Source organism: Arabidopsis lyrata (genome assembly GCF_000004255.2).
Source record: "Arabidopsis lyrata subsp. lyrata unplaced genomic scaffold ARALYscaffold_7, whole genome shotgun sequence".
NCBI lineage: Eukaryota > Viridiplantae > Streptophyta > Magnoliopsida > Brassicales > Brassicaceae > Arabidopsis > Arabidopsis lyrata.
Window position 1 is genome coordinate 12227634 of NW_003302549.1, and position 20895 is coordinate 12248528.

General features: G+C 36.2%; 4 protein-coding genes across 4 annotated transcripts; 2 read left to right on the plus strand and 2 right to left on the minus strand.

The window, feature by feature from the left end:
- Positions 1-21: 21 nt before the first annotated feature.
- LOC9304217 (peroxidase 40) lies at positions 22-1517 on the minus strand. Its single transcript, XM_002870120.2, has 4 exons — positions 1170-1517; positions 799-990; positions 536-701; positions 22-457 (listed from the first exon to the last, which is right to left on the minus strand). Exons 1-4 carry the CDS (start codon positions 1494-1496, stop codon positions 54-56), a joined length of 1089 nt encoding a protein of 362 aa, XP_002870166.1. The 5' UTR covers positions 1497-1517; the 3' UTR covers positions 22-53.
- An 817-nt stretch (positions 1518-2334) lies between these two features.
- Positions 2335-4130, plus strand: LOC9306238 (DNA-directed RNA polymerases II, IV and V subunit 9B). The gene is made up of 4 exons (XM_021018335.1): positions 2335-2515; positions 2753-2828; positions 3513-3671; positions 3861-4130. Exons 1-4 carry the CDS (start codon positions 2487-2489, stop codon positions 3939-3941), a joined length of 345 nt encoding a protein of 114 aa, XP_020873994.1. The 5' UTR covers positions 2335-2486; the 3' UTR covers positions 3942-4130.
- Positions 4131-5428: 1298 nt separating this feature from the next.
- LOC9304218 (probable glucan endo-1,3-beta-glucosidase At4g16260) lies at positions 5429-7589 on the plus strand. Its single transcript, XM_002868100.2, has 3 exons — positions 5429-5605; positions 5704-6187; positions 6995-7589. Exons 1-3 carry the CDS (start codon positions 5542-5544, stop codon positions 7485-7487), a joined length of 1041 nt encoding a protein of 346 aa, XP_002868146.2. The 5' UTR covers positions 5429-5541; the 3' UTR covers positions 7488-7589.
- An 854-nt stretch (positions 7590-8443) lies between these two features.
- LOC9304219 (heat stress transcription factor A-4a) lies at positions 8444-9271 on the minus strand. Its single transcript, XM_002870121.2, has 3 exons — positions 9158-9271; positions 8751-8968; positions 8444-8651 (listed from the first exon to the last, which is right to left on the minus strand). Exons 1-3 carry the CDS (start codon positions 9186-9188, stop codon positions 8505-8507), a joined length of 396 nt encoding a protein of 131 aa, XP_002870167.2. The 5' UTR covers positions 9189-9271; the 3' UTR covers positions 8444-8504.
- Positions 9272-20895: the final 11624 nt, after the last annotated feature.

Below are 20895 nucleotides of genomic sequence, written 5' to 3' on the forward strand. Positions count from 1 at the left end.
TATAGATATCAATAAGTCGGGTTTTGGATATAAATGGTTATATCGTTTTATTTTTAGTTAATCATTCTACAGTTCCTCCTAATCTCGCTATTACTACCACCGGTAATCCCTCCCATTTTAACCATAGCGTTCTTAAAATCCTCAAAGAAAACCGACTGATCTGCTGCGTAGGTCTCAACAATCGCCCTTGTCCCTGGGTCTTGAACCGCTAAAGCTTGGTCTGATGGAAGCAATCCCTCACCTGAGAGGAGGTTTACATAGTACTGGTTGTCAAATGTTGATGGGGTCACCAGGTCAAGCTGAGTGATACCGACAGTAGGGCCCACGGTCGAGCACAACTGTTGTAGTGACTCGAGGAACTCAAGGTTGTCTCCATGGTTAGCCGGTTGTCCAGTTTGCAGTGGCTGCAACCGAGCTGTAAACGAACTGCACCTTGCCTTTCCCAATGTATGTCCACCTGATTTCCATTTGGTTAAGTATCAATATCTTGGGTTGATCTTGAGAAAGAGAACGAAAAGTACAAGAGAATGTATACCGGAAAGAGCGACCATGTCGGTTTGTGAAAGGCCAAGATTTTGGAAGGTAGATATGAGAGTTGGTACGGTTGAGTTTGGTGAGGGTAAGCCATTTGTTGCTGCCTGTTTGCTCGCTGTTCTACTGTCTTTTCTTCCTACTTCCACCTCCCAGCTTGGTCCACCCGACTTCAAAAACCCGATTTAAAAGAGTTAACCAAGATGATTTGAATTGAGTTCATCCGGTTTATAAGATGGTGATTAGTAAGGCTGAAGATATAGTTACCACAACGACTGAATCTCTAGCGGCCATGGCAAGAATGTCTGCGCATGAGACGGTTTCTGGACATACAGATTCAAGATCAGACTTTATCGAATCTATTACTTCGAACCCTCGGAGAGAATTTAGATTAGGAGGCGCAGTTTTTTCACCAACCAGTCCTTCCGTGTCGTCCAACAACACCGAAGCATCACATCCCTGCAAAATGCACGAGGTAAGTCAAAAAACACATCTTGTTCTACTTAACCGGTACCAATTTGGATTTATCACGGTTTAACCAGCATAGTTAATACTTTCCCGGTTCAATGGTATATAAAAGACGGGATTAGATAATTGACCAAAACAGTTAAAACGAACTTAAGATGAAATAGACTTGCATTGACAAAACAGTCGTGGAAATGAAGACGGAGAAGAGAAGCAGCCATTCTTGGATCCTGTAACACCGTGGTTTCGACCCACGAGTAGACTATGGACTCTGCTTCCGGACAGCTATTCCGGTACAAACCGAAATCAAGAACCAAACCGAACCCTATACCAAAACTTGAACCGGTTTCTCCACTCCCGTCTTCGCAACTCTCGCTGAAGTTGGTTGGATTGTCGGAGAATGAGAGAATTGGCATTGCAGCGAAAAGCATAAGGAACAAGTTAAAGAGATTCTTCATTGTCGTTATATGATCACTCCACTTTCTTCTGAGTTTTAACATTCAATGGAGTTGGTACTGTATTAGAAAGGCTAGTGTATGTGTGTCCATATTTATAGAAACAATTCAACTACACAAAAAAATAACACGTATATATTGTATATATATGTATGTGTGACTGCATGACTGCATGTGCACTTCAACAACCCAATTACATATTATGTACTCGTCAAATTACATATTATGTACTCGTCAAATTAATCATACGTATGTCACAATAAATGTATCGTACATGATATAATATTTAATATATATATATATATATATATATATATATATATATATATACACGCTTCCAATACGTACCCACTTTCCATAATTTCTATAAAAATCGCTTCCACGTTTCCAAACGCTTCGCTTCCGCGTACCCGATTCTGATTCCATGCAACTTAAGTTATGAATAAAGACACAAATAAATCATGTTGCTACAATTGCTATTTTTTTTTTTTGGTGGTAAAAGGCTACAATTGCTATTTGCTAGTGGTAGTGCTATAGAGATGTGTCGGTATACACTATAGAGTCAGGAGTAGTTAAAAGAGAGACCAATTCAGCAGTTGGAATCTGACATATATATTTTTATTAGAAAAGAAATAATATATGTATACGAATAATTTTCACAATGATATAAGGTGCATGGGGATATCCTATGCATGTGGTTGTTAATGTAAGAAAAAGTACACTAGTCTTGAATGAAGAAAGGGTCAAATTTATTTCGTCTTGTCCTCTTCGTATTTCTTTATTTGTTTTTACCACACATGTTAATAAATTCTTATATGGGCCGGGCCATGGGCTTTGCGCATCTGTGGCGTAAATGCCCAAGAAAGTTCATGAAATTACATCCGATTGCCACTACACAGTCTTTATACTAGAGCTTGACCTCTGTGTCACTCTCTCATGTCCGAGTGAACAAATCCCGCCAAAGATACTGAGAGACTAATTGTGAAATCAAAGAAGTACTCAAAAGCTCGTTATCTAAAGAAAGATTCTGCGAAGATGAGTACTATGAAATTTTGTCGTGAATGGTAAATACGAATCTCTTCGTTTTTTGTTTGGGGTCAAAACGAATCTGTTCTTTGCTCTTTTATACTTATCTTCTGAAATTGAAATACGAGATTGTACCCAGTTCTTCTAAGTCTCTAATTGTCGGAATTTTAGTTTTGGTTGGTTTGCTTATGTTATCTATTCGATTAAAGCTCCAATTTTTCTCTACTTTTGATTTTTTTTTTTTTTTTTTTTTGTTTGTTTCCTGTAATGTTCAGTAATAACATTCTATATCCTAAGGAAGACAAGGAGCAATCAATCCTCCTCTATGCGTGTCGTAATTGTGATCACCAGGTAAACTTTGTTTAATACTATGCTTTCTTTCATAAAATTAGGGTTCCTTAGTGTTAATGACATGATGTTGTGTTGAATTAAAGTTAGGGCTGAAACCAATAGACTTTAGTTGTTCTCACTTGTAGAGATTCTGTTGATATTTGTTTTAAGCTTTGATAAAAATGATGTAATCTCTTATAGGGTTAAGAGTGGAATGTCTAAACTTGAAATTAAACCGAGGAATGAGAATTTAACGAGTTTAGATCCACCATCCAGCTCATTGTCCTTATCTCTCAGACCATGAATCTGAATAGTTAAGATAGTGCTTATCAGTGAAGAGTTCTTTGAGAACTTCTGAACATATACAAGACCTTTTAGAAACTCTCAAAAGTTTTTGCGACTAAGTTGCAAAAACCATTTGAGTTTCAACAATATATATTGGGTGCACAAGCTTTTCTTGTTATGCAACTTGTTACCGTTTCTGTGTTTTTTTGTTTGTAGTGTTTGTGTTATGTTTGTATTTACAATCATCAAGCCTTTGCTAGCTACTGGAAACCACTCTATATGAATCTGCATCTTTAGCTTAATGTCGGACATGCTAACCGAATTAGTTATCAACTTAATGTTAGCTGGATTTACTGTCCTGTTACTATGAATTTGGATAATATGACAATTCATATTCTTTTCGAGCATTTGGCTTTGCAGGAAGCAGCGGATAACAACTGTGTTTACAGAAACGAGGTTCATCACTCTGTAAGTGAACAAACTCAGATCCTATCCGATGTTGCTTCGGATCCAACTCTTCCACGTACCAAGGCAGTGCGGTGTGCCAAGTGTCAACACGGCGAAGCTGTCTTCTTCCAGGTGAATAGTTATCTTAAAGCTTAGTCATCAATCAAGAAGTAAAGAAACATTCTTTAGTTTTTCTCTGATCTAACTTTATGATCAAAAGAGATTTCTTTCTCTTGCTTCTTTATGTGCTTATGACTACTTCTGCACTCTATATCTCGAAATTCGGTTTGATATAGCTCGTGTGTGCCATTGAAATTGCAGGCCACTGCTAGAGGCGAAGAAGGAATGACTCTGTTTTTCGTTTGCTGCAACCCGAACTGTAGTCACCGTTGGAGAGAATAGAATGATAGAAGACTACATTTTTCAAATGTAACGTGTATCTGTGTTCCTCTTTATGAGTTTCATACAATTCAATTTGGAGTCTCCTGTGTAAAAATATGAATACTACGGGACTGTTGTCTGAGCTCTTGAATTTTCAGGGTCTTTAATGATCATTTTGGTTTTTGTTGGGTCTAATTATAAATTTATTAATTTCTGTGGGGCCGATCTGAAAATTCGTCGTTATCAGTTTGAAATTTGAATACGTGGAAACTTGAAATTGTCAGATTAGTAGCTCCTTCTAGTCAGTCCAGCCGCCGGCTGCTCAAACTTTGCAATAACGTGTGGTATATTATAGTAAGTTGATAAATCTAATCTTCTAAATAAAATTACTATAATAATGCTCTGTGTTTACTTCATCTTCATCATCATGTTGATTTATATTATATCAGAATTTCTTACATATAAGTTTTACGTTCAAATGAATGATGGTATATACTACACGATTTGATGATTAGGTTTAGAAAATGAAGTCTCTAAGACCATTTCCAATGTATTTCCCTATTTTTGTTTCTAAAATAGAAAAATTCTATAATAGAGATGAGTTTTACTCCATTGTGAATCTCTATTTTTCTTCTAAAATTTTTAACTCTATTATAAAGGAAAAATATATAGAAAAAAATAGAGATTCTCTATATATATAAAAAAAAATAGGGATCTCTATTTTAGAGGTAAAAATAGATATGGGTTGGAGTGAATTTTACTCTATAATAGAGTGTAGAAAATAAAATAGAAGTGGGTTGGAGATGCTCTAAGATGGTTGAAACTTTTACAGGGCTGCTTTCAAATGTAATATCCACAGTTTAAGTGATAAACATTATCTTAAATTAGAATTTTTTTTCTTTTGTAAATCAATTAGGGAAAATTGCAAATAAAAGAAATATTTGTCCAGTTGCATTCTTTTATTTTTTTTTCCTCCTCAAAAAAAAAAAAAAAAAAAAAAAAAAAAAAAAAAACTGGTGAGATATGCACTACAAAGTCAAATAATTAGTAAACCAACTCATGAGTGGAATTATACTTGATTCAATGACACTGATTATGAGCTTATCTGAATTTCAGAAGTTATAAGTTGTTACACGTAAAACAAATATATCAAATGAGACATGTTTCTCGTCATTTCTAAAACATTAACAAATATTGACATAGACGTAGTCAAATAAATCAAATTTCGTTGTATAATAAAAGAAACAGAAAATAGCAAGGTTGATTTGTCAATGTTAGAAAATATAAGCAATGTCCTAATTTCTCAAGTTGGAAAGTGACATTTACCCATTTTTTTGAAAAGATATTCTCTTTTGCATAAATTGACCATATACTCAAGCTACCGTTATGTACTCAATTACTTGACCCGACTAATTAATCTTATACAATTTGAATTAATAAACAAAGATTGTGGTCACTCAATTCTACAATATAAATCTATACGCTTCCATATAATAAAAAGAAACTTTATGTACGTACCAATGTTAATTTGTATATAAAAGAGCTAAGAACAAACCCAATTAGACAACTAGCAATTGCTAAAACACGTAAGATTAATACATTAAATCTCAAATCGTTCAAGATGTCACAAATGACCCCATTATTTATCCTTATTGCTCTATTCACAACCATCCTCAATCCAACAAGTCTCTCTCTTTAATCCCACATGATTTATTCTCATTTTCAATTATAGATTATAAACTCAAATCATAATTAACCTTAATTATGTTTTATGTTGAACCAGGTGGAGAACCAGTAGGTGTATGCTATGGAATGATGGGGAACAACCTTCCTTCTCAATCAGACACAATTGCTCTCTTTAGACAAAACAACATCCGGCGTGTTAGACTCTACGACCCAAACCAAGCCGCTTTAAACGCTCTTAAAAACACCGGTATCGAAGTCATCATCGGCGTTCCAAACTCCGATCTTCGTTCACTCACTAACCCTTCTTCCGCCAGATCATGGCTCCAAAACAACGTCCTTAACTATTACCCTGCCGTTAGCTTCAAGTACATCGCCGTTGGTAACGAAGTATCTCCATCGAACGGCGGCGATGTTGTGCTCCCTGCCATACGTAATGTTTACGATGCTCTAAGAGGTGCAAATCTTCAAGATCGTATTAAAGTTTCTACCGCCATTGATATGACTTTGATTGGAAACTCTTTCCCTCCTTCCTCCGGAGAGTTTCGAGGTGACGTTAAGTGGTATATCGATCCCATCATCGGGTAATTCTATGCATCAATTCCTTTTACTTCTTTTTCTATGATCATCAAGTCATTTGAACATAATCCAACTAAACCAAAATTTCTTTATACCAAAATTTTATATCCGGCACGTTGACTTGTTACGGAGTAAGGAGAAACTAAAAACCATATATTCATTTTCTACTAGAAAAATAGTTTTTTTTGTTTTTTTTGCAAACCTTATGCAGAATGTTCACCTTGAACTCTAGAACGAGATTTATTGATATAACTTTTTTAAAACTTTTTTTCCCAGGATTAGAAAACCAAACAATTTTTTCTTCTCTAATTTAATGTGTGGTTGATAAAAAAAAAAAAAAACATTCTCAGTACCATAGCTTTTAGGGTGAATTAGCTATTTATTTAACCATAAAATTGTAACTTGTAGCTTGTAAGAAATTAGATAAATATCTATGATTTTTTCATTTGGAAAAAACATTCAATTGGAATTTCTTTTTAACATTCCTCTATATATAATATGTTTATTAGAAACAATTTTCTTGAATAGTTTTTCACCTAAATTTATAAAAGTTCGTGATTGTTTGGTAATAGTGTAACAATAATATGGATACTCTTGTTTTTATGCCGAAAAAATCAAACTATTCCAGCAAACAAAGCAAACAACCAAAATTCATATTATTAATTTGTTTTACTAAAAACATATTTAATTATTTTCTATATATACATATATATTTTTTCCAAGAATAGAACCAAACCTAAAATAAATATGGTTACTTGTGTAAAAAGATTCTCAAAACCGAATGATGTGTTCCTCTGTGGCTAATAAATCAGGTTTCTTACGAGTACGAACTCAGCGTTACTAGCCAACATCTATCCTTACTTCAGCTACGTCGACAATCCACGTGACATATCTCTCTCTTACGCTCTCTTCACTTCTCCTTCTGTCGTCGTCTGGGATGGCTCTCGCGGCTACCAAAACCTCTTCGACGCCTTGCTTGACGTTATTTACTCCGCTGTCGAACGATCAGGTGGAGGATCTCTCCCAGTGGTTGTTTCCGAGAGCGGATGGCCTTCTAATGGTGGGAACGCCGCGAGTTTCGATAACGCTCGAGCGTATTACACAAATCTTGCAGCGCGTGTGAGGGAGAACAGAGGAACACCGAAGAGACCTGGAAGAGGAGTGGAAACGTATTTGTTCGCTATGTTTGATGAGAATCAGAAGAGTCCTGATATTGAGAAGAATTTTGGTTTGTTTTTTCCTAATAAACAACCAAAATTTCCGATCACATTCTCCGCCGCGAGAGAGGGTTCGGCGGTTGAGTGATGATTTTATATGTTGAGGTTTGTGTGAATGTTTAAATAGTACCCGCTCGGGAGAGCTATTCCAATAAATAATTTCAAATAAAGATAAAATTTCTAATATTGATAACAACTCTTACCATATATTTGTTACGTACCCAAAAAAAAAAAAAAAACTCTACCATATTTGAATATAGCAAACAAATAAAAAAAAAATGAAACTACACCTTAGATTCTTTCTATTATCTAGTAAACGAATGGCCTCGTTATTGGACGTACTTGGACACGATTCAACGTTTGATTCTAAGTTTCATGGAATTACTTTCAAATTGACTACTCCTCAAGCCTAATTCACTAGCGAGAGACATTGCTACGAGTGTAACTCGGTATGGGCGCTTTTGATCATATTTCCGCATTGAAGAAGAACGACGTGAAGCTTTTTGATCTTACTTTCGTGATGCAGGTTATTTTATACAAGTTTAAAGTGTGCTGTCGATTGTTTGCTTTGCTATGCTCTGTTTTTGGGTTCTAATTTGCTCACTTTGGAGCTATTTTCATTTGCTCTTTTTGGAGCTGTATTACTTTTGGTTACTTTTTAACTTCAAAAGACCTCTATAGTTTTTAAGTTCCAATCCAGCATATCAACAATTGTAAAAAAAGAAAGAGAAGAGACTTTGCTCTGCTGTTTGAAACATTCTGCAGCCAAGGTTTCTAACCATCAAGTAGTTTCAGACATAAACCAAGATCAAGAAGTTTATTCTTTTCTTGTCTTTAAACGTGTTACTTGATTTATTAGTTGTTTTTTTTATTTCGAATGCGATTTAAATTTGAGAATTTCTATTGAAGTTAAAGTCTATACCAAGTAGCGATTATGCATGCATTTATTTTAACAATCCTAACATCTTGCTCAGACAGAATAAGACAAACAAACAAGATTTTTAGAAGTTTAGAGCTGGATTATTACATGAGTGATATTTCATAAAGAGAGTCACAAGGATAGATAGATAGATAGGAAAATTCCTAATCAAATGTTACATTGATTTTAGATAATCAAACCCTCCCTAGCACAAAAAGCTTGGCAGTATATCTTGTAGCGATCAGTAATCTTCTCCAAAAGCTCAGGATGGCCTCTCACAAAATCATCGTCTGCAAATTCCCATTTTTGTTCAGACTCAACTTTTAAAAATCCCTACGTTTACAAGGAATTAAAACAACATATATCAAACAAGAGCTGTTGTTTATCATTGAATTATTTGAGAGACGACCAAGAATTAAGTGAAAGACTTACATAAAGCTTGAGATACGAGGCATAAACGCCCAGGTTGCCGGGAGATAAGATATTGGGAAGAAGAAACTTTTCAAATCCTTCCAGATCCCAAATTATGAAACTCTTGTTGTCATGTCCCCACGAGATTATTGAATTCGTTGAAGGATGATCCACAACCTCGTATGTCTTCTTCAACAAGTCTAAGGCTTTTCTTGCGATAGAAGAAGAAGGATCCATATCTAATTGACCAAAAGTAAGATTAGATGAGAGAGTTTCCGCAACAATCGAGCAAGAGATTAAGAGAAAACAAACAAAAATGTCAAGCAAGGAGAATCTATATAATAATAAAATGGGGATCAAAATTCCTCAATAAATAGATTAAAGACTCTCTCATCTAATCTAGAAGATAGGGAATCCAGAAGAATCACCTTGCTGGTGGAATAGACTCTGTAATTTCATGCCTGGGAGTGGTTATTTATAATTGTACTAACCGAGTTTTTGTTTCTTTAGTTAATTCTTGATCACAATATTTGATTTTTAATTCTTGCCCCAAAATTAATATGGAAAGTAAGATAACAGCTCATTATTGTTATTATTATTATTATTATTTTTTTTTTTGTCATCCGAAATTAATTAGAACTCAAAAGAGCCATTTCTGAAGAATGTTGTTTACATATGTGATATGAAGCGGTTCTGTACGAACTTTTCGTGCCAGATTATCCGCTTTAACATTAGCACTACGAGAAATTAAAGATAAAGAGAAGGTTGAAAATTCTTCCTTGTCGTTCTGAAATTCCTCCAAATATACTGAAAACGCCGGCCATTCGGTTGGAGAAGACACCATCTTCACCAGATCAGAACAGTCTGTAAAGAACGCTACCTCTTGATTATCTGCACCAATCATACACTTCATCGCCCAGAGAAGGGCCTCGACTTCTGTATATAATGGAGATAGACTTCTACGGAGGTTGGCAGCTCCCATGGTTGGCGGCTCTCCGTTTGATGATGTACAGAACCACCCTGTACCGGAGAACTTGTCACTTTCTTTCCATGATCCATCTACAAAGCAAAGGTATCCAGAATAATTCGAATCAAGTGAAGCATCTCCCACTCGAGATTGAGTTACCAATTCCACATGACCATGATTTCCATTATGAAGCTCGCTTTGGGCTGACTGCCACAATTGTGCTTCTTTTTCTGCTAACCGTAATACCTCTAACGGATCTTTATCAATATTTTCAAAGATTTTTTCATTCCTTGCTTTCCAAATATACCAGATAATCCATGGAAAGGCTGATGAATCAAATTCTGAAGGTATTCTCCAAAATAAATGATCCAAATTCGTAAAAATAGATTATGTTGGGAAATTTCCCATAGCCGTAGGAACCTGGGAAAGCGCCCAAATCTGTCGTGCCGGGTGGCACTGAAAGAGTGTATGATTGATTGTTTCCACTGGTTCGCCACATCTGGCACAACCTGTGTCACAAACAATTCCTCTTTTCCGTAAATTTTCCGTAACTAGTACACAACCCGTTAAGATTTGCCACAAGAAATGACGTATTTTAGGTGGACAATGCACTTGCCAAGAATGTGCTTTTAACGGTCTGATGTCTGGGCCAATCAAAGAGAAAGTGGTCTCCGACTTTTATATCCGTGTGGTATGATATCCCGATTTGACTGTATATTTTCCGGATTTTGTAAAATGCCAACCCAGTGTATCTTCCTTTGTTGGCGCACCCACATGTAGGGCACTTATTAGGGCGACATCTTCTGGATCAAAGATCTCTTTTAAGAGATCAATGTTCCAAAAGTTCGACCGACTATCTATAAGATTGTTAACTTTTAACAATGGATCCACAAGTGAACCATTACTCTTTGCTGGTCTCGGGAATTGAGCTGGAATCCAGGGATCCTCCCAAACTGAGATGGATGTCCCCGATCCGACTCTTTTAATAAGTCTTTTATTAACCAGAGATCTAGCTGAACAGATACTACGCCATCCATATGATGGGGAGTATGATTTTATATTTTCCAAAGGATTGGATTTCCGAAAATACCGCCCTTTAAACACCTTCGCGAAAAGAGAATCTGGAACCGTAATCAAACGCCATAATTGTTTTGCTAATAGGGCTGAATTAAAATCGTCTACATTCCGAAAACCTAACCCCCCTTCCGATATGCTATTGCACAACTTGTTCCAAGCCATCCAGTGCATACCTCTAGAATCCCCATTTGAACTCCACCAAAAATTAGCAACCGCACTAGTAAGTTTAGAAGTGATTGTTTTGGGTAGTCTGAAGCACGACATAACATAAGTTGGTAATGCTGCAGCTACCGATTTAATCATCACTTCTTTCCCACCTTTCGATAAAAATTTTGCCGACCATCCGTTAATTCTTGTTTGCAATCTATCTCTAACAAAAGAGAAATTTTTTGTTTTAGAGCCACCTAAACTCTCCGGCAATCCGAGATAAGAGCCCATACCACCGATATTAGTGATTCCCAAGGTAGCTTTGATTTCATCCTTGATATTCTCATCTACCTTATGTCCAAACTGAATCGATGATTTTAAAAAATTTATCTGCTGTCCCGAGACTGCTTCATACTTCTTTAGAATTCCCAAAATTACCTCACACTGGTCCTTATTTGCTTTGCAAAAGAACAAACTATCATCCGCAAATAACAGATGTGAAACCGAAGGGCTTGCGTTTGCTACCTTGATACCCGTAATTAGTTTTTCCCTTTCTGCTTTCCGAATATTCGCAATTAGTACCTCTGTACAAAGGATGAATAAATAAGGAGAGAGCGGGTCTCCTTGTCGTAATCCCCTTTCTGGTACAATTAGTCCTCTAGGTTGTCCATTAAGGAGTACTCTATATTGGACTGTTGTAATACACCACATTATCCAGTTAATCCATTTCTCACAGAAACCCAATTTTCTTAAAACCTTTTCAATAAAAATCCATTCCACCCTGTCATAAGCCTTACTCATATCAGTTTTAATGGCCATGAATTTTCCTTTACATGACGGGTTAGTTCTCAACCCATGAAACATCTCTTGTGCAATAAGTATATTATCTGAAATCAACCGTCCTTCGACAAAAGCCGATTGTGTTTCCGAAATCAACTTTGGTAAAACCGTTTTAAGTCTTTGACAAAGAATCTTCGATATAATTTTATAACCAACATTGCATAGACTTATAGGTCTTAATTCCGTCATCCGTGTTGGTCTTTCCATTTTTGGAATCAGACAAATGTTAGTCGTATTTAACCGTTTATCGAAATTTCCATCCTCTAAAAAAGAATTAACTAGAAAAAGAAGATCCTTTTTAATTGTAACCCAAGCCTTTTGAAAAAATAAAGCTGTCATACCATCGGATCCTGGCGATTTTTCCGGATGCATCATAAACAGAGCTGTTCTCACCTCACTTTCCGTGGCGGGTGCCGTTAGAAAATTATTAACCTGATCCGTAATCAGACTTTGTACTTCTGCCAAGGACTCCTCAAAAGCCTCGGGCTTAGTCGTAGTAAACAGATCCTTAAAATAAGAAACCGCTATATGTTGAATATCTTTATCTTCTGTACACCAAATCCGGTTTTCATCATGTAACCCCGTAATTCGATTTCTTGCCCGTCTCTGTTTTGTTAGAGCATGAAAGTACTTTGAGTCATTATCCCCTAATTGCATCCAAGAGCACCTACTTTTTTTTATACCAGTACAATTCCTCATCTCGATAAGCTTCTTTCAACCGCAATGTTAATTCTGTAATCTCCTCCCGTGATCTCCTGTCATCACTCTGCGCCACATGTAATTCCGATTTAAGTTCCTCAATTGTTTGCCGCCCATAAGGAGTTAATTCTTTCCTCCATTGCGAAATAGCCCGCCTACAATTAGTCAATTTTTCCACAAATTTTCCTTCTCCTAATTCAGAATCCGAATTCCAACCATTTGAGATTGCCTCTAGTAATCCTTCATTTCCAATCCATCTCTTATCAAACCTAAAACTTCGTTTCCCACGTGGTATCTTATCCAAAAGCGTAGCTACCACCGGTGAATGATCGGAAGCTACCATTGGTAAATACTCAACAAAAGAGTTGCAGAATAATTCATGCCAATCTTCATTCGCTAAAACTCTATCCAATCGGCACCGTATCGGTTTTTTATCCCGCCAACCCCGCCAGGACAACCAGTCTCCGATATATGGAAATTCCAATAAACCGCAATTTTGAATCATTAAATTAAAAGGGATAAACGAAGATGCATGTCTTAGAGTACCACCTCTTTTCTCATGATTTCCGGTTAACTCATTAAAATCACCAATTAAAAACCAGGGTGTGTCTCTAGTCAAACCGATCCGCGTTAAGCGTTCCCAAACTTGATCTCTATTTTTTGGAACCGGGTCACCATAAACGAAAGTAAGATGTATTGTTTTCCCTTTAACCACCGCTTTAACATCAATTAAACGATTACTTTCATAAACAATATAAACATTAAAATTATTATTATAATAAAGAGCTAAACCACTACTACAACCGATAGGATCAACCGTTTTTAAATTTTTATAACCAAAATAACCGATAAATTTTTCCATGAAAAAAGTAGATTGTTTTGTTTCTGAAAGAAATAAAAAATCTGGCCGGTGTTGTTTCTAAATATCCCGAAGATAACCAATAGTTGCCTTATTCCCGAGGCTTCGACAATTCCAGCTTAAAACTTTCATTTATTAAACTTTGGTTTAGGTGGGTTGCGTCCACCCGTTAAAACCTTCACCGTACCATGGTGCATCGGGTTATTCCTGACCATATCTATAACCGATAAATGAATCATATTCATTTTATTCCTCAAACTAACCATAATTACTTCATGATTTAAAAACACTATTCTAGGAGTAAAAGACGTGTTTATAAAATTCCATACCCAAAATACAATATGACTCCACCACATAAACCATATATTGTTAACAAATTTTTGTTTCCACGTCCAATACCAATATAGCAAAATTAAATGAAACCGGTACCATCTGGTCATAGACCCCGAAACAGAAGTTTTATACAAACAAGATAAAAGACCGATCCTTTCATCTATTAATATGACAATAACCCAAATGAAATCGAAAACACATAAGATTTGAGAATTATTGATTCCAACATAATGAGAACAAATAAAAACCTGAAAATCACTTTGAGACAACCGTATGAATCTTGTACTCAAAAACTCCAAATCAAATCCGAGATTAATACCATCTGACAACTCCGTAATCAGCCCAAGATCTACCAAATCAACTCGAAAAACAGAGATCAACCGAATAGAGATCCATTTGGAACCAAAGATTAACCGTAAGGAGACAATCAAATTGAATCCGCTCACCAATCTAAGAAACAACCTTATTAATCCATTCCAAAAACCAGAAAAAACCGAAATCCACCTGCTCATGAAGCCTGAAAATTTCAATACAACATCAATCGTGAAGCCTGAAATTTTCAAGACCACAAATCGCAGCTCCCATTGATCTTTGTTCTCTGCCTCCGTAAGTAATACTCTCGAATCCGCCATTGCAAACAGAAACAAATCAATCAAACCATTATTAAGATACACGAACGCATACCCGTATACCTTCAAATCCCTCCTCGGAGCAAGATCCAGTCTTGTTACCTTGAATCCGATTTGAAAATCTCTCAAAACCTCCGCTGCTTCCTTAGACCAGATCCAATTAACCCGAAAATCCTTCCTCAGCCCTCGTAGAAGATCATCAAACCTCTCCGAGATCAACCCAATAACCCTAAAAACCAACCGAAAACCATAGATCCACGCACTGGAGTTCCATTTCAAATCGTTAATTAACCAAGTCAGGAATCTCCGATCAAAATCCCTCATGGTCGGGTGCTAAAACCCTTCTAAAATAAACCATAAGGATCATAGTTCATACTCGTTATGCTATTCTTAATTTTATTTGTGACGAATGAATTGACGATGATGCAGGTCATATGGGTCGGTGGTGGTTCCGTTACGGAGACGTTGACGGTGCGTTATTGGCGTCAATATGAAGTATCTCTCTCATTCAACAAAAAACAGAAAAAGCATTAACTTTCCCCAAATATGGAAAGCAAGAAATCATGGGAAAATCTTTTCTTCTTCCCCAAATATATTTGAACTTGTCTCATAATCACAAGATTCCGATATGTGTACAAATAAATAAATAAACAAATTTAATTCATTCATGATTTTTTTTTAAAGGTGTATAGTTATAAATATATGGCAACTATAAATTATGGTAATAAATACCCCACATTTTTATTTAAAAGAAAATAATACATGGCAACTAATTTATGGTAATAAAATTTTAAAAACAGAAACATTTTGATGTAATATAAATGGAGACTAATTCATGGTAACTTATAATTTTGTTATATTTTAATTAAATGAAATTTGGAAAGTATTAATAAGAAATCAATAGATTGGTCTCTAACGTTATCTCCATAAATTACATCAGAGCATCTCTATTCTCTACCAATGATTTTTTTTTTTGACGTCTTGATTTATTATTTATTGCAAATTATGAGAACTGTTACATAGACGATTTTACAACGGACACTTCTTTCTTCATGCTCTTGATCAGGGCCGGCCCATGGGTAAAGCCCATGAAACAAGGGCTTTAGGCATCAAATAATTATAAGTAGTTTTAAGGGCATCAATTTTTAAAATGTTATTGTGGTCTAGTGGTTAGGTTGAAGTCTTTTGTTGTACAGGTCACGGTTTCGAATCCCATACATGTTAAAACTTGTATTTTTTTTTTATAACAGCTTTTGTTAATGGGCCAAAAAATTTTTTGCTTTAGGCACTCAAATAGTTTGGGCCGGCCCTGCTCTTGATGGACATCTTCAATGACCACGACCTGACGATACTTCAATCTCTGCGTAGAATCTTAGCGAACGGCTATAATTATACATCGCTGGAGATCTCTTGCACACTTGCCTCCAGTGTTCAAGAAAGCGCTAGGCGCTAAGCGGGCGGTGACCCAATGCCTAGCGCCTAGAACGCCTAATCGGGGCCTAGGCGATTTTTTAGGCGGTTTAGACGTTTATAACATAAAATATTATAAATATGATATTATATATAAAAGTTATATAAAATATCTATATAAAACTAAAAATTATGAAATTATAAACAAAAATTAGATAAAACATTTATTTATATTTATATTAAATAATATATGAATATTTATAACTATATATATAAATAAAACTCTAATTAAAATTGAAAAAATACATTAAACAAGATCTGTGTAATTTTAGACGGTTAAGGCGGTTATCTAGGCGTCGCATAAGAGCCTAGCGCCTAGTCGGGGCCTAGGCGACCGCCTAGACCGCTTTTTAGAACACTGCTTGCCTCCATTAATCTGCAAATTGGTAAATAAATCGCAGTATCTGGGACTCGAACCCCAGACCCCTTAGTGTAGAAGCATTAATTAACTCTTGGTCAACCAATAGGCCAAGGGGGCTTCCACCTCCATCAATGGTTTCTCATTGAGAAACTCTCTATTAAAAAAAAAAAAATTGAAAAGTAAGAAAGAGAAAGGAGAGAGTTTCTCAAAGAAACCCACTATGCCACTTGTTTTTCTTCTACTGGTTCAATTTTATATTTGTGATTAAAAAATAATCATATAATTGAAATTTCTTAAAATATTATTATTTGTTTTGTTTGAAAAACTCAAAGAGTTTCTGACTGATGGAGATGATCTCAATGAAATATAGATTTGGGAAATTTCATAGAGGGTGATAACGCATGTTCCGCTCCCGCCTTAGCTCGTAAACAAGTATAGTTAGTTCGTGCAGCTGGTGATCTTGTGACAAAGTCATCCTAGAGTCAGTGATAAATCGTTGAGGAACAACATGACATGACCAAGCCGGAGAAGAGATGTTTTTCCAAATAGTTTTTATTAAGAAACTAAAAATACCGTTTATACATAACAGAAATAACCAAAATATCTTATCGAAATAGTTTCATTCTTGGTTACCGTTACCAAACAATCCAATCAAGCACTTCTGCAGAATCTTAAACTCTCCTAATTTCATGCTTGATGCTTCTAGGTTTAAAACCCCTGTTCTAAAAATCTTCGCCTAACCCGATTACTCCTCGCTTAATCGCTAGGCTCATACTCTCCGCCTCGATTAATGACTAATCCCTTAAAAAAATCAGTCATCCGATTATTCTCCGCCTAATCGGATTAATGTCCGTCTAATCCGATTATTTTCCGCCTATTCTTACATATCCCGATTATTTTTTTATTGCATGTATAAAACAATTTTTTTTTTTTGTTATGTAAACATTTGAATTGAAAGTTTGTGATGTTTTACAATAATTTATGTTCAAATTTTTAATAAAAATCATAAAAATTTGCCTTAAAATATATTTGTATGTGTTTACTACAATTTTGAAAACAATATTAGATTAATATATTTTTAAAATATTAAAATAACCCTAAAACTAGTCTCCGATTAATCCCCAATTTTAATCCGATTAATCGCTAGGCCCATACTGAACGCCCGACTAGCGGCTAGCGCCTAGCGATTTTTCAAACAAGGTTTAAAACTAATGCTGATAGCAATTCTATAAAGGTTGACAGAACAAGACAAACAGAAATTCAGAAAATCACCAAGTCTAGTAGACATATTATCATAACACTCCCCAACTGTTGAAAGGCAAAGATATAAGGAAGATATTTATTGTTCGTAAAAATGTACTCGATCTACATAAAAATAGATAAGATATATGAATTATACATGGGAAACTTTAATTCCAATTGTTTATCCTAAAAAAAAGAAAACTTTAATTCCAATTATATAATTTTTACAACTATAATTTTTCTTTTGATCACTATTCCGTCGTTCGTTTATTTCCCGATCAGAACTAAAACATTGATCGCTGCAGAATCTTAAACTCTGCTTCTACTTTCTCTCTCTCTAATGGCGGCGACGCATCTTCACATATCACCACCAAATGACAAAACCCAAACCTCTCACCAAAACCCTCCCTTTTGGTTCTCTCCTAGAACATCTTCACATATTTTTGTTGTTTAATATGTAGTTTAGGTTTTTAATCATCAGAGTCTAAATCCTTTAGCAGGAATATATGGTTCATAGCGGGGTCAACATCTTCCTTAATTGCAGGAGGTTTGGAGGATATGTTGGGAGGCATCAGATCCAAATTAAAACATAGAATTCTAAATGTACATAAAAACAAAAAAATTGGAGATCTCAATTTTAGAGTTGATAATCGAGATGAGCTGGAGAAAATCTTATTCTAACACCGTTTTTCCGGACCAAACAAGTCCATCAAACACCAAGTCTTCAATGCCCTCTTCCGCTAGAGAATCCACCAATCCAACATTATTAATAGGTCAACATTATAAATCTCACTATAATTTGTACAAAAAGCGTTATCATGAGATTTAAAATGTTGAACCATTAATATCACCTAAAAATCATAAGCATCTAATAGTTTGTTTATAGGACGCGAAGAGAAATAAAAGATTTATAGTGTTAAACTATTTAATTCGTAAAGGCTTGGTGTTTGATGGACTTGTTTGATAATGGTGCTCCATATATCTTTGTTCTCGCACATTATCAAATTTAATTATCAACACTATCTATATTTGGAGATCACTTGATAATGTGCGAGATCAAAGATATAAAAATTTATTATTATTTTGAGACAGTTTTTATTTGTATTACAAAATTCAAGGGTTTGTACCTCTCCCGTGCAAGTCCTCCAGTTTCCCACATTCTCTTTGCTAACAACGGTCTCTTCTTCTGTAAAGCGGATTGTCAACAAAGCTCTGAGATCATCTCTATTATCCGCCAGTATGGCGAGGCCTCAGGACAACAAATTAACTTTTTTAAGTGTTCGATCATGTTCGGGAGTAAAGTCCAACCGCAGAAGATGTCTAACATTAAACTGATCCTAGGAATACACCAAGAGGGTGGTATGGTCAGCTACTTAGGACTTCCAGAAAAGATCCATGAATCTAAGGCCCAAGTCTTTGCTTTTGTCCAAGATCGCCTAAAGAGCAGAATCAATACTTGGTCGTCAAAATTCCTCTCTAAAGGTGGCATTTGGCAAGGAGATTCTTATCAAATCAGTGGCTCAAGCTCTTTCGACGTATGTAATGTCATGCTTCCTTCTACCAAAAAACATTCGCTCCAAATTGACTAGTGCAATCTCAAACTTTTGGTGGAGCAACAATCAAGAGAGTAGGGGTCTCCATTGGGTTGCCTGGGATAAACGATGTACCCCACTTTCGGAAGGAGGCTTGGGCTTTAGGACGCTCTAAGATTTTAATTTAGCTTCCTTGCCAAACAGATGTGGCGACTAGTGACATATCCAAACTCTCTCCTAGCGCGGGTCCTAAGAGGTAGGTACTTTCGTTATTCGAGTCCTCTCTAAGTAAAGCCCTCATATCTACCCTCTTACGGATGGCGTAGTATGCTTGCGGCTAGACCTCCCCTACTCTCGGGCTTGAGGAAAAACATTGGATCTGGCTTTAACACCAAGGTTTGGAGTGAACCATGGATTCCAACTTTACCAGCCCGTCCTGCGTGCAGTAAGTTGGAAAAATCAGACCCTAATCTCTATGTTAATGCGCTGATCGACCCGATATCCAAGACTTGGAACATAGAGAAGCTCCAAGAATTGATAGTGCCAGAAGACATACCCCTCATCTTGGGGTTACATCCGAGTTTATCATTCTCGAGAGATTCTTACATTTGGGCTCATACAAAATCTGGCAATTACTCTGTCAGATCCGGCTACTGGGCAGCGAAAGCTAGCCCACGAGGAGATTGTGACCTCCCTTTTCAGGGACCCAGTGTTAGCGCACTACATGCACAATCATGGAAAATCTAATCCTCCAGAAAAAATTAAACACTTTCTCTGGCAAACTGCCATGGGATGTCTGGCAACCTACCAAAGAGTTGTTGATCGATATTTAGGAACTGATAAGACGTACCCCTGATGTGGGATGTGTGATGAGACTATCAACCATGTGCTTTTTGAATGCCCCCTGCTTTTCAGGTTTGGTCTCTCTATAAGATCCCTCTCGTCCAAGGAGTCTTTCATGCCCCCTCAATTTTCGCAAACTTAGACCACCTCTACTGGAGAGCAAAAGAGCTTGGAGTAAGAGAGGAATCTATCAGAGACTTTCCATGGATTTTGTGGTTCATCTGGAAAGCGAGAAACTCAAAAGTTTTTGGGAATTCAGACGTTCATCCTGCAGATACGCTCTAACTTGCCTGTAATGAAGCAGAGTCCTTTCGCATTGCAAGAGCTAGAGAAACGATCATTGATACACAACCGATCCTTACAGCTCCAGGTGCGCGATCTACTGATTAAGATCATTTGATTTGCCAGGTTGATGGATCTTGGACAGACGCAGCCACATTATGCGGCATTGGTTGGATTCTTATCACTGATAGTCAGCTTATCAATCTTGGACTCAAGTGTCAACGATAATGTTTATCTCCACTTCACACAAAGTTTGAAGCGCTTCTCTGGGCAATGAGATCCCTGACGTCATTATCCATTTTTAATGTTGCCTTTGAGACAGATTCCAAGGAGTTTGTTCAGCTTTTGGACACTCCGGATGAGTAGCCCGCCTTTGCTTCGGAGTTGGAAGATTTTAATGCTTTAAAACTCGTTTTTACTCGTTTTTCATTAGATTTTATTCCACGTTTAAACAATGTCCGTGCCGATTGTCTCGCTAAGAAGGCAAGAGCACGCTATTCTATCTTTTCCTATGTAAGCTCCTCAACATCGGACTGGTTTTCTCCCGATGAAAACCGCCGGTTTCTAGCTTAAATGGATGAATTTACTTTGCTGTAAAAAAGAAAATAAATTGGTTCATACAATTGGCGATAATTTATTTAGATAAAGGTACTCGAACATTTCTAAAGGAGGCAAGGACAGAGAAAGCAATCATCGCTATGATTTGTGAGAGATTAAACTCTAGAGATCGATGTCAGAGAATCAATTAAATTGAATAAAAATAAGGAAATCAACGCCAAATTCCAGTAACTGAAGCACCATAATATGATGGTTATGGTATTTGTAATATAATTTATGTTTGTTTAGAGATATCCACATGTAATGCAAATATTTTATGTAGTTAAC

Bases quoted from the DNA above. Each gene is read 5' to 3' on its own strand.
- LOC9306238 (XM_021018335.1), top strand. From the start codon at position 2,487: ATGAGTACTATGAAATTTTGTCGTGAATG. The intron at 2,516-2,752 runs GTAAATACGAAT...TGTAATGTTCAG, and splicing joins ATGAAATTTTGTCGTGAATG to TAATAACATTCTATATCCTA. The intron at 2,829-3,512 runs GTAAACTTTGTT...TTGGCTTTGCAG, and splicing joins GTCGTAATTGTGATCACCAG to GAAGCAGCGGATAACAACTG.
- LOC9304218 (XM_002868100.2), top strand. From the start codon at position 5,542: ATGTCACAAATGACCCCATTATTTATCCTTATTGCTCTATTCACAACC. The intron at 5,606-5,703 runs GTCTCTCTCTTT...ATGTTGAACCAG, and splicing joins AACCATCCTCAATCCAACAA to GTGGAGAACCAGTAGGTGTA. The intron at 6,188-6,994 runs GTAATTCTATGC...CTAATAAATCAG, and splicing joins TATATCGATCCCATCATCGG to GTTTCTTACGAGTACGAACT.
- LOC9304217 (XM_002870120.2), bottom strand. From the start codon at position 1,496: ATGTTAAAACTCAGAAGAAAGTGGAGTGATCATATAACGACAATGAAG. The intron at 702-798 runs GTAACTATATCT...GGGTTTTTGAAG, and splicing joins CTAGAGATTCAGTCGTTGTG to TCGGGTGGACCAAGCTGGGA. The intron at 458-535 runs GTATACATTCTC...AATGGAAATCAG, and splicing joins CGACATGGTCGCTCTTTCCG to GTGGACATACATTGGGAAAG.
- LOC9304219 (XM_002870121.2), bottom strand. From the start codon at position 9,188: ATGAAATTACAGAGTCTATTCCACCAGCAAG. The intron at 8,969-9,157 runs GTGATTCTTCTG...TTGGTCAATTAG, and splicing joins GAGTCTATTCCACCAGCAAG to ATATGGATCCTTCTTCTTCT. The intron at 8,652-8,750 runs GTAAGTCTTTCA...TTGTAAACGTAG, and splicing joins CCTCGTATCTCAAGCTTTAT to GGATTTTTAAAAGTTGAGTC.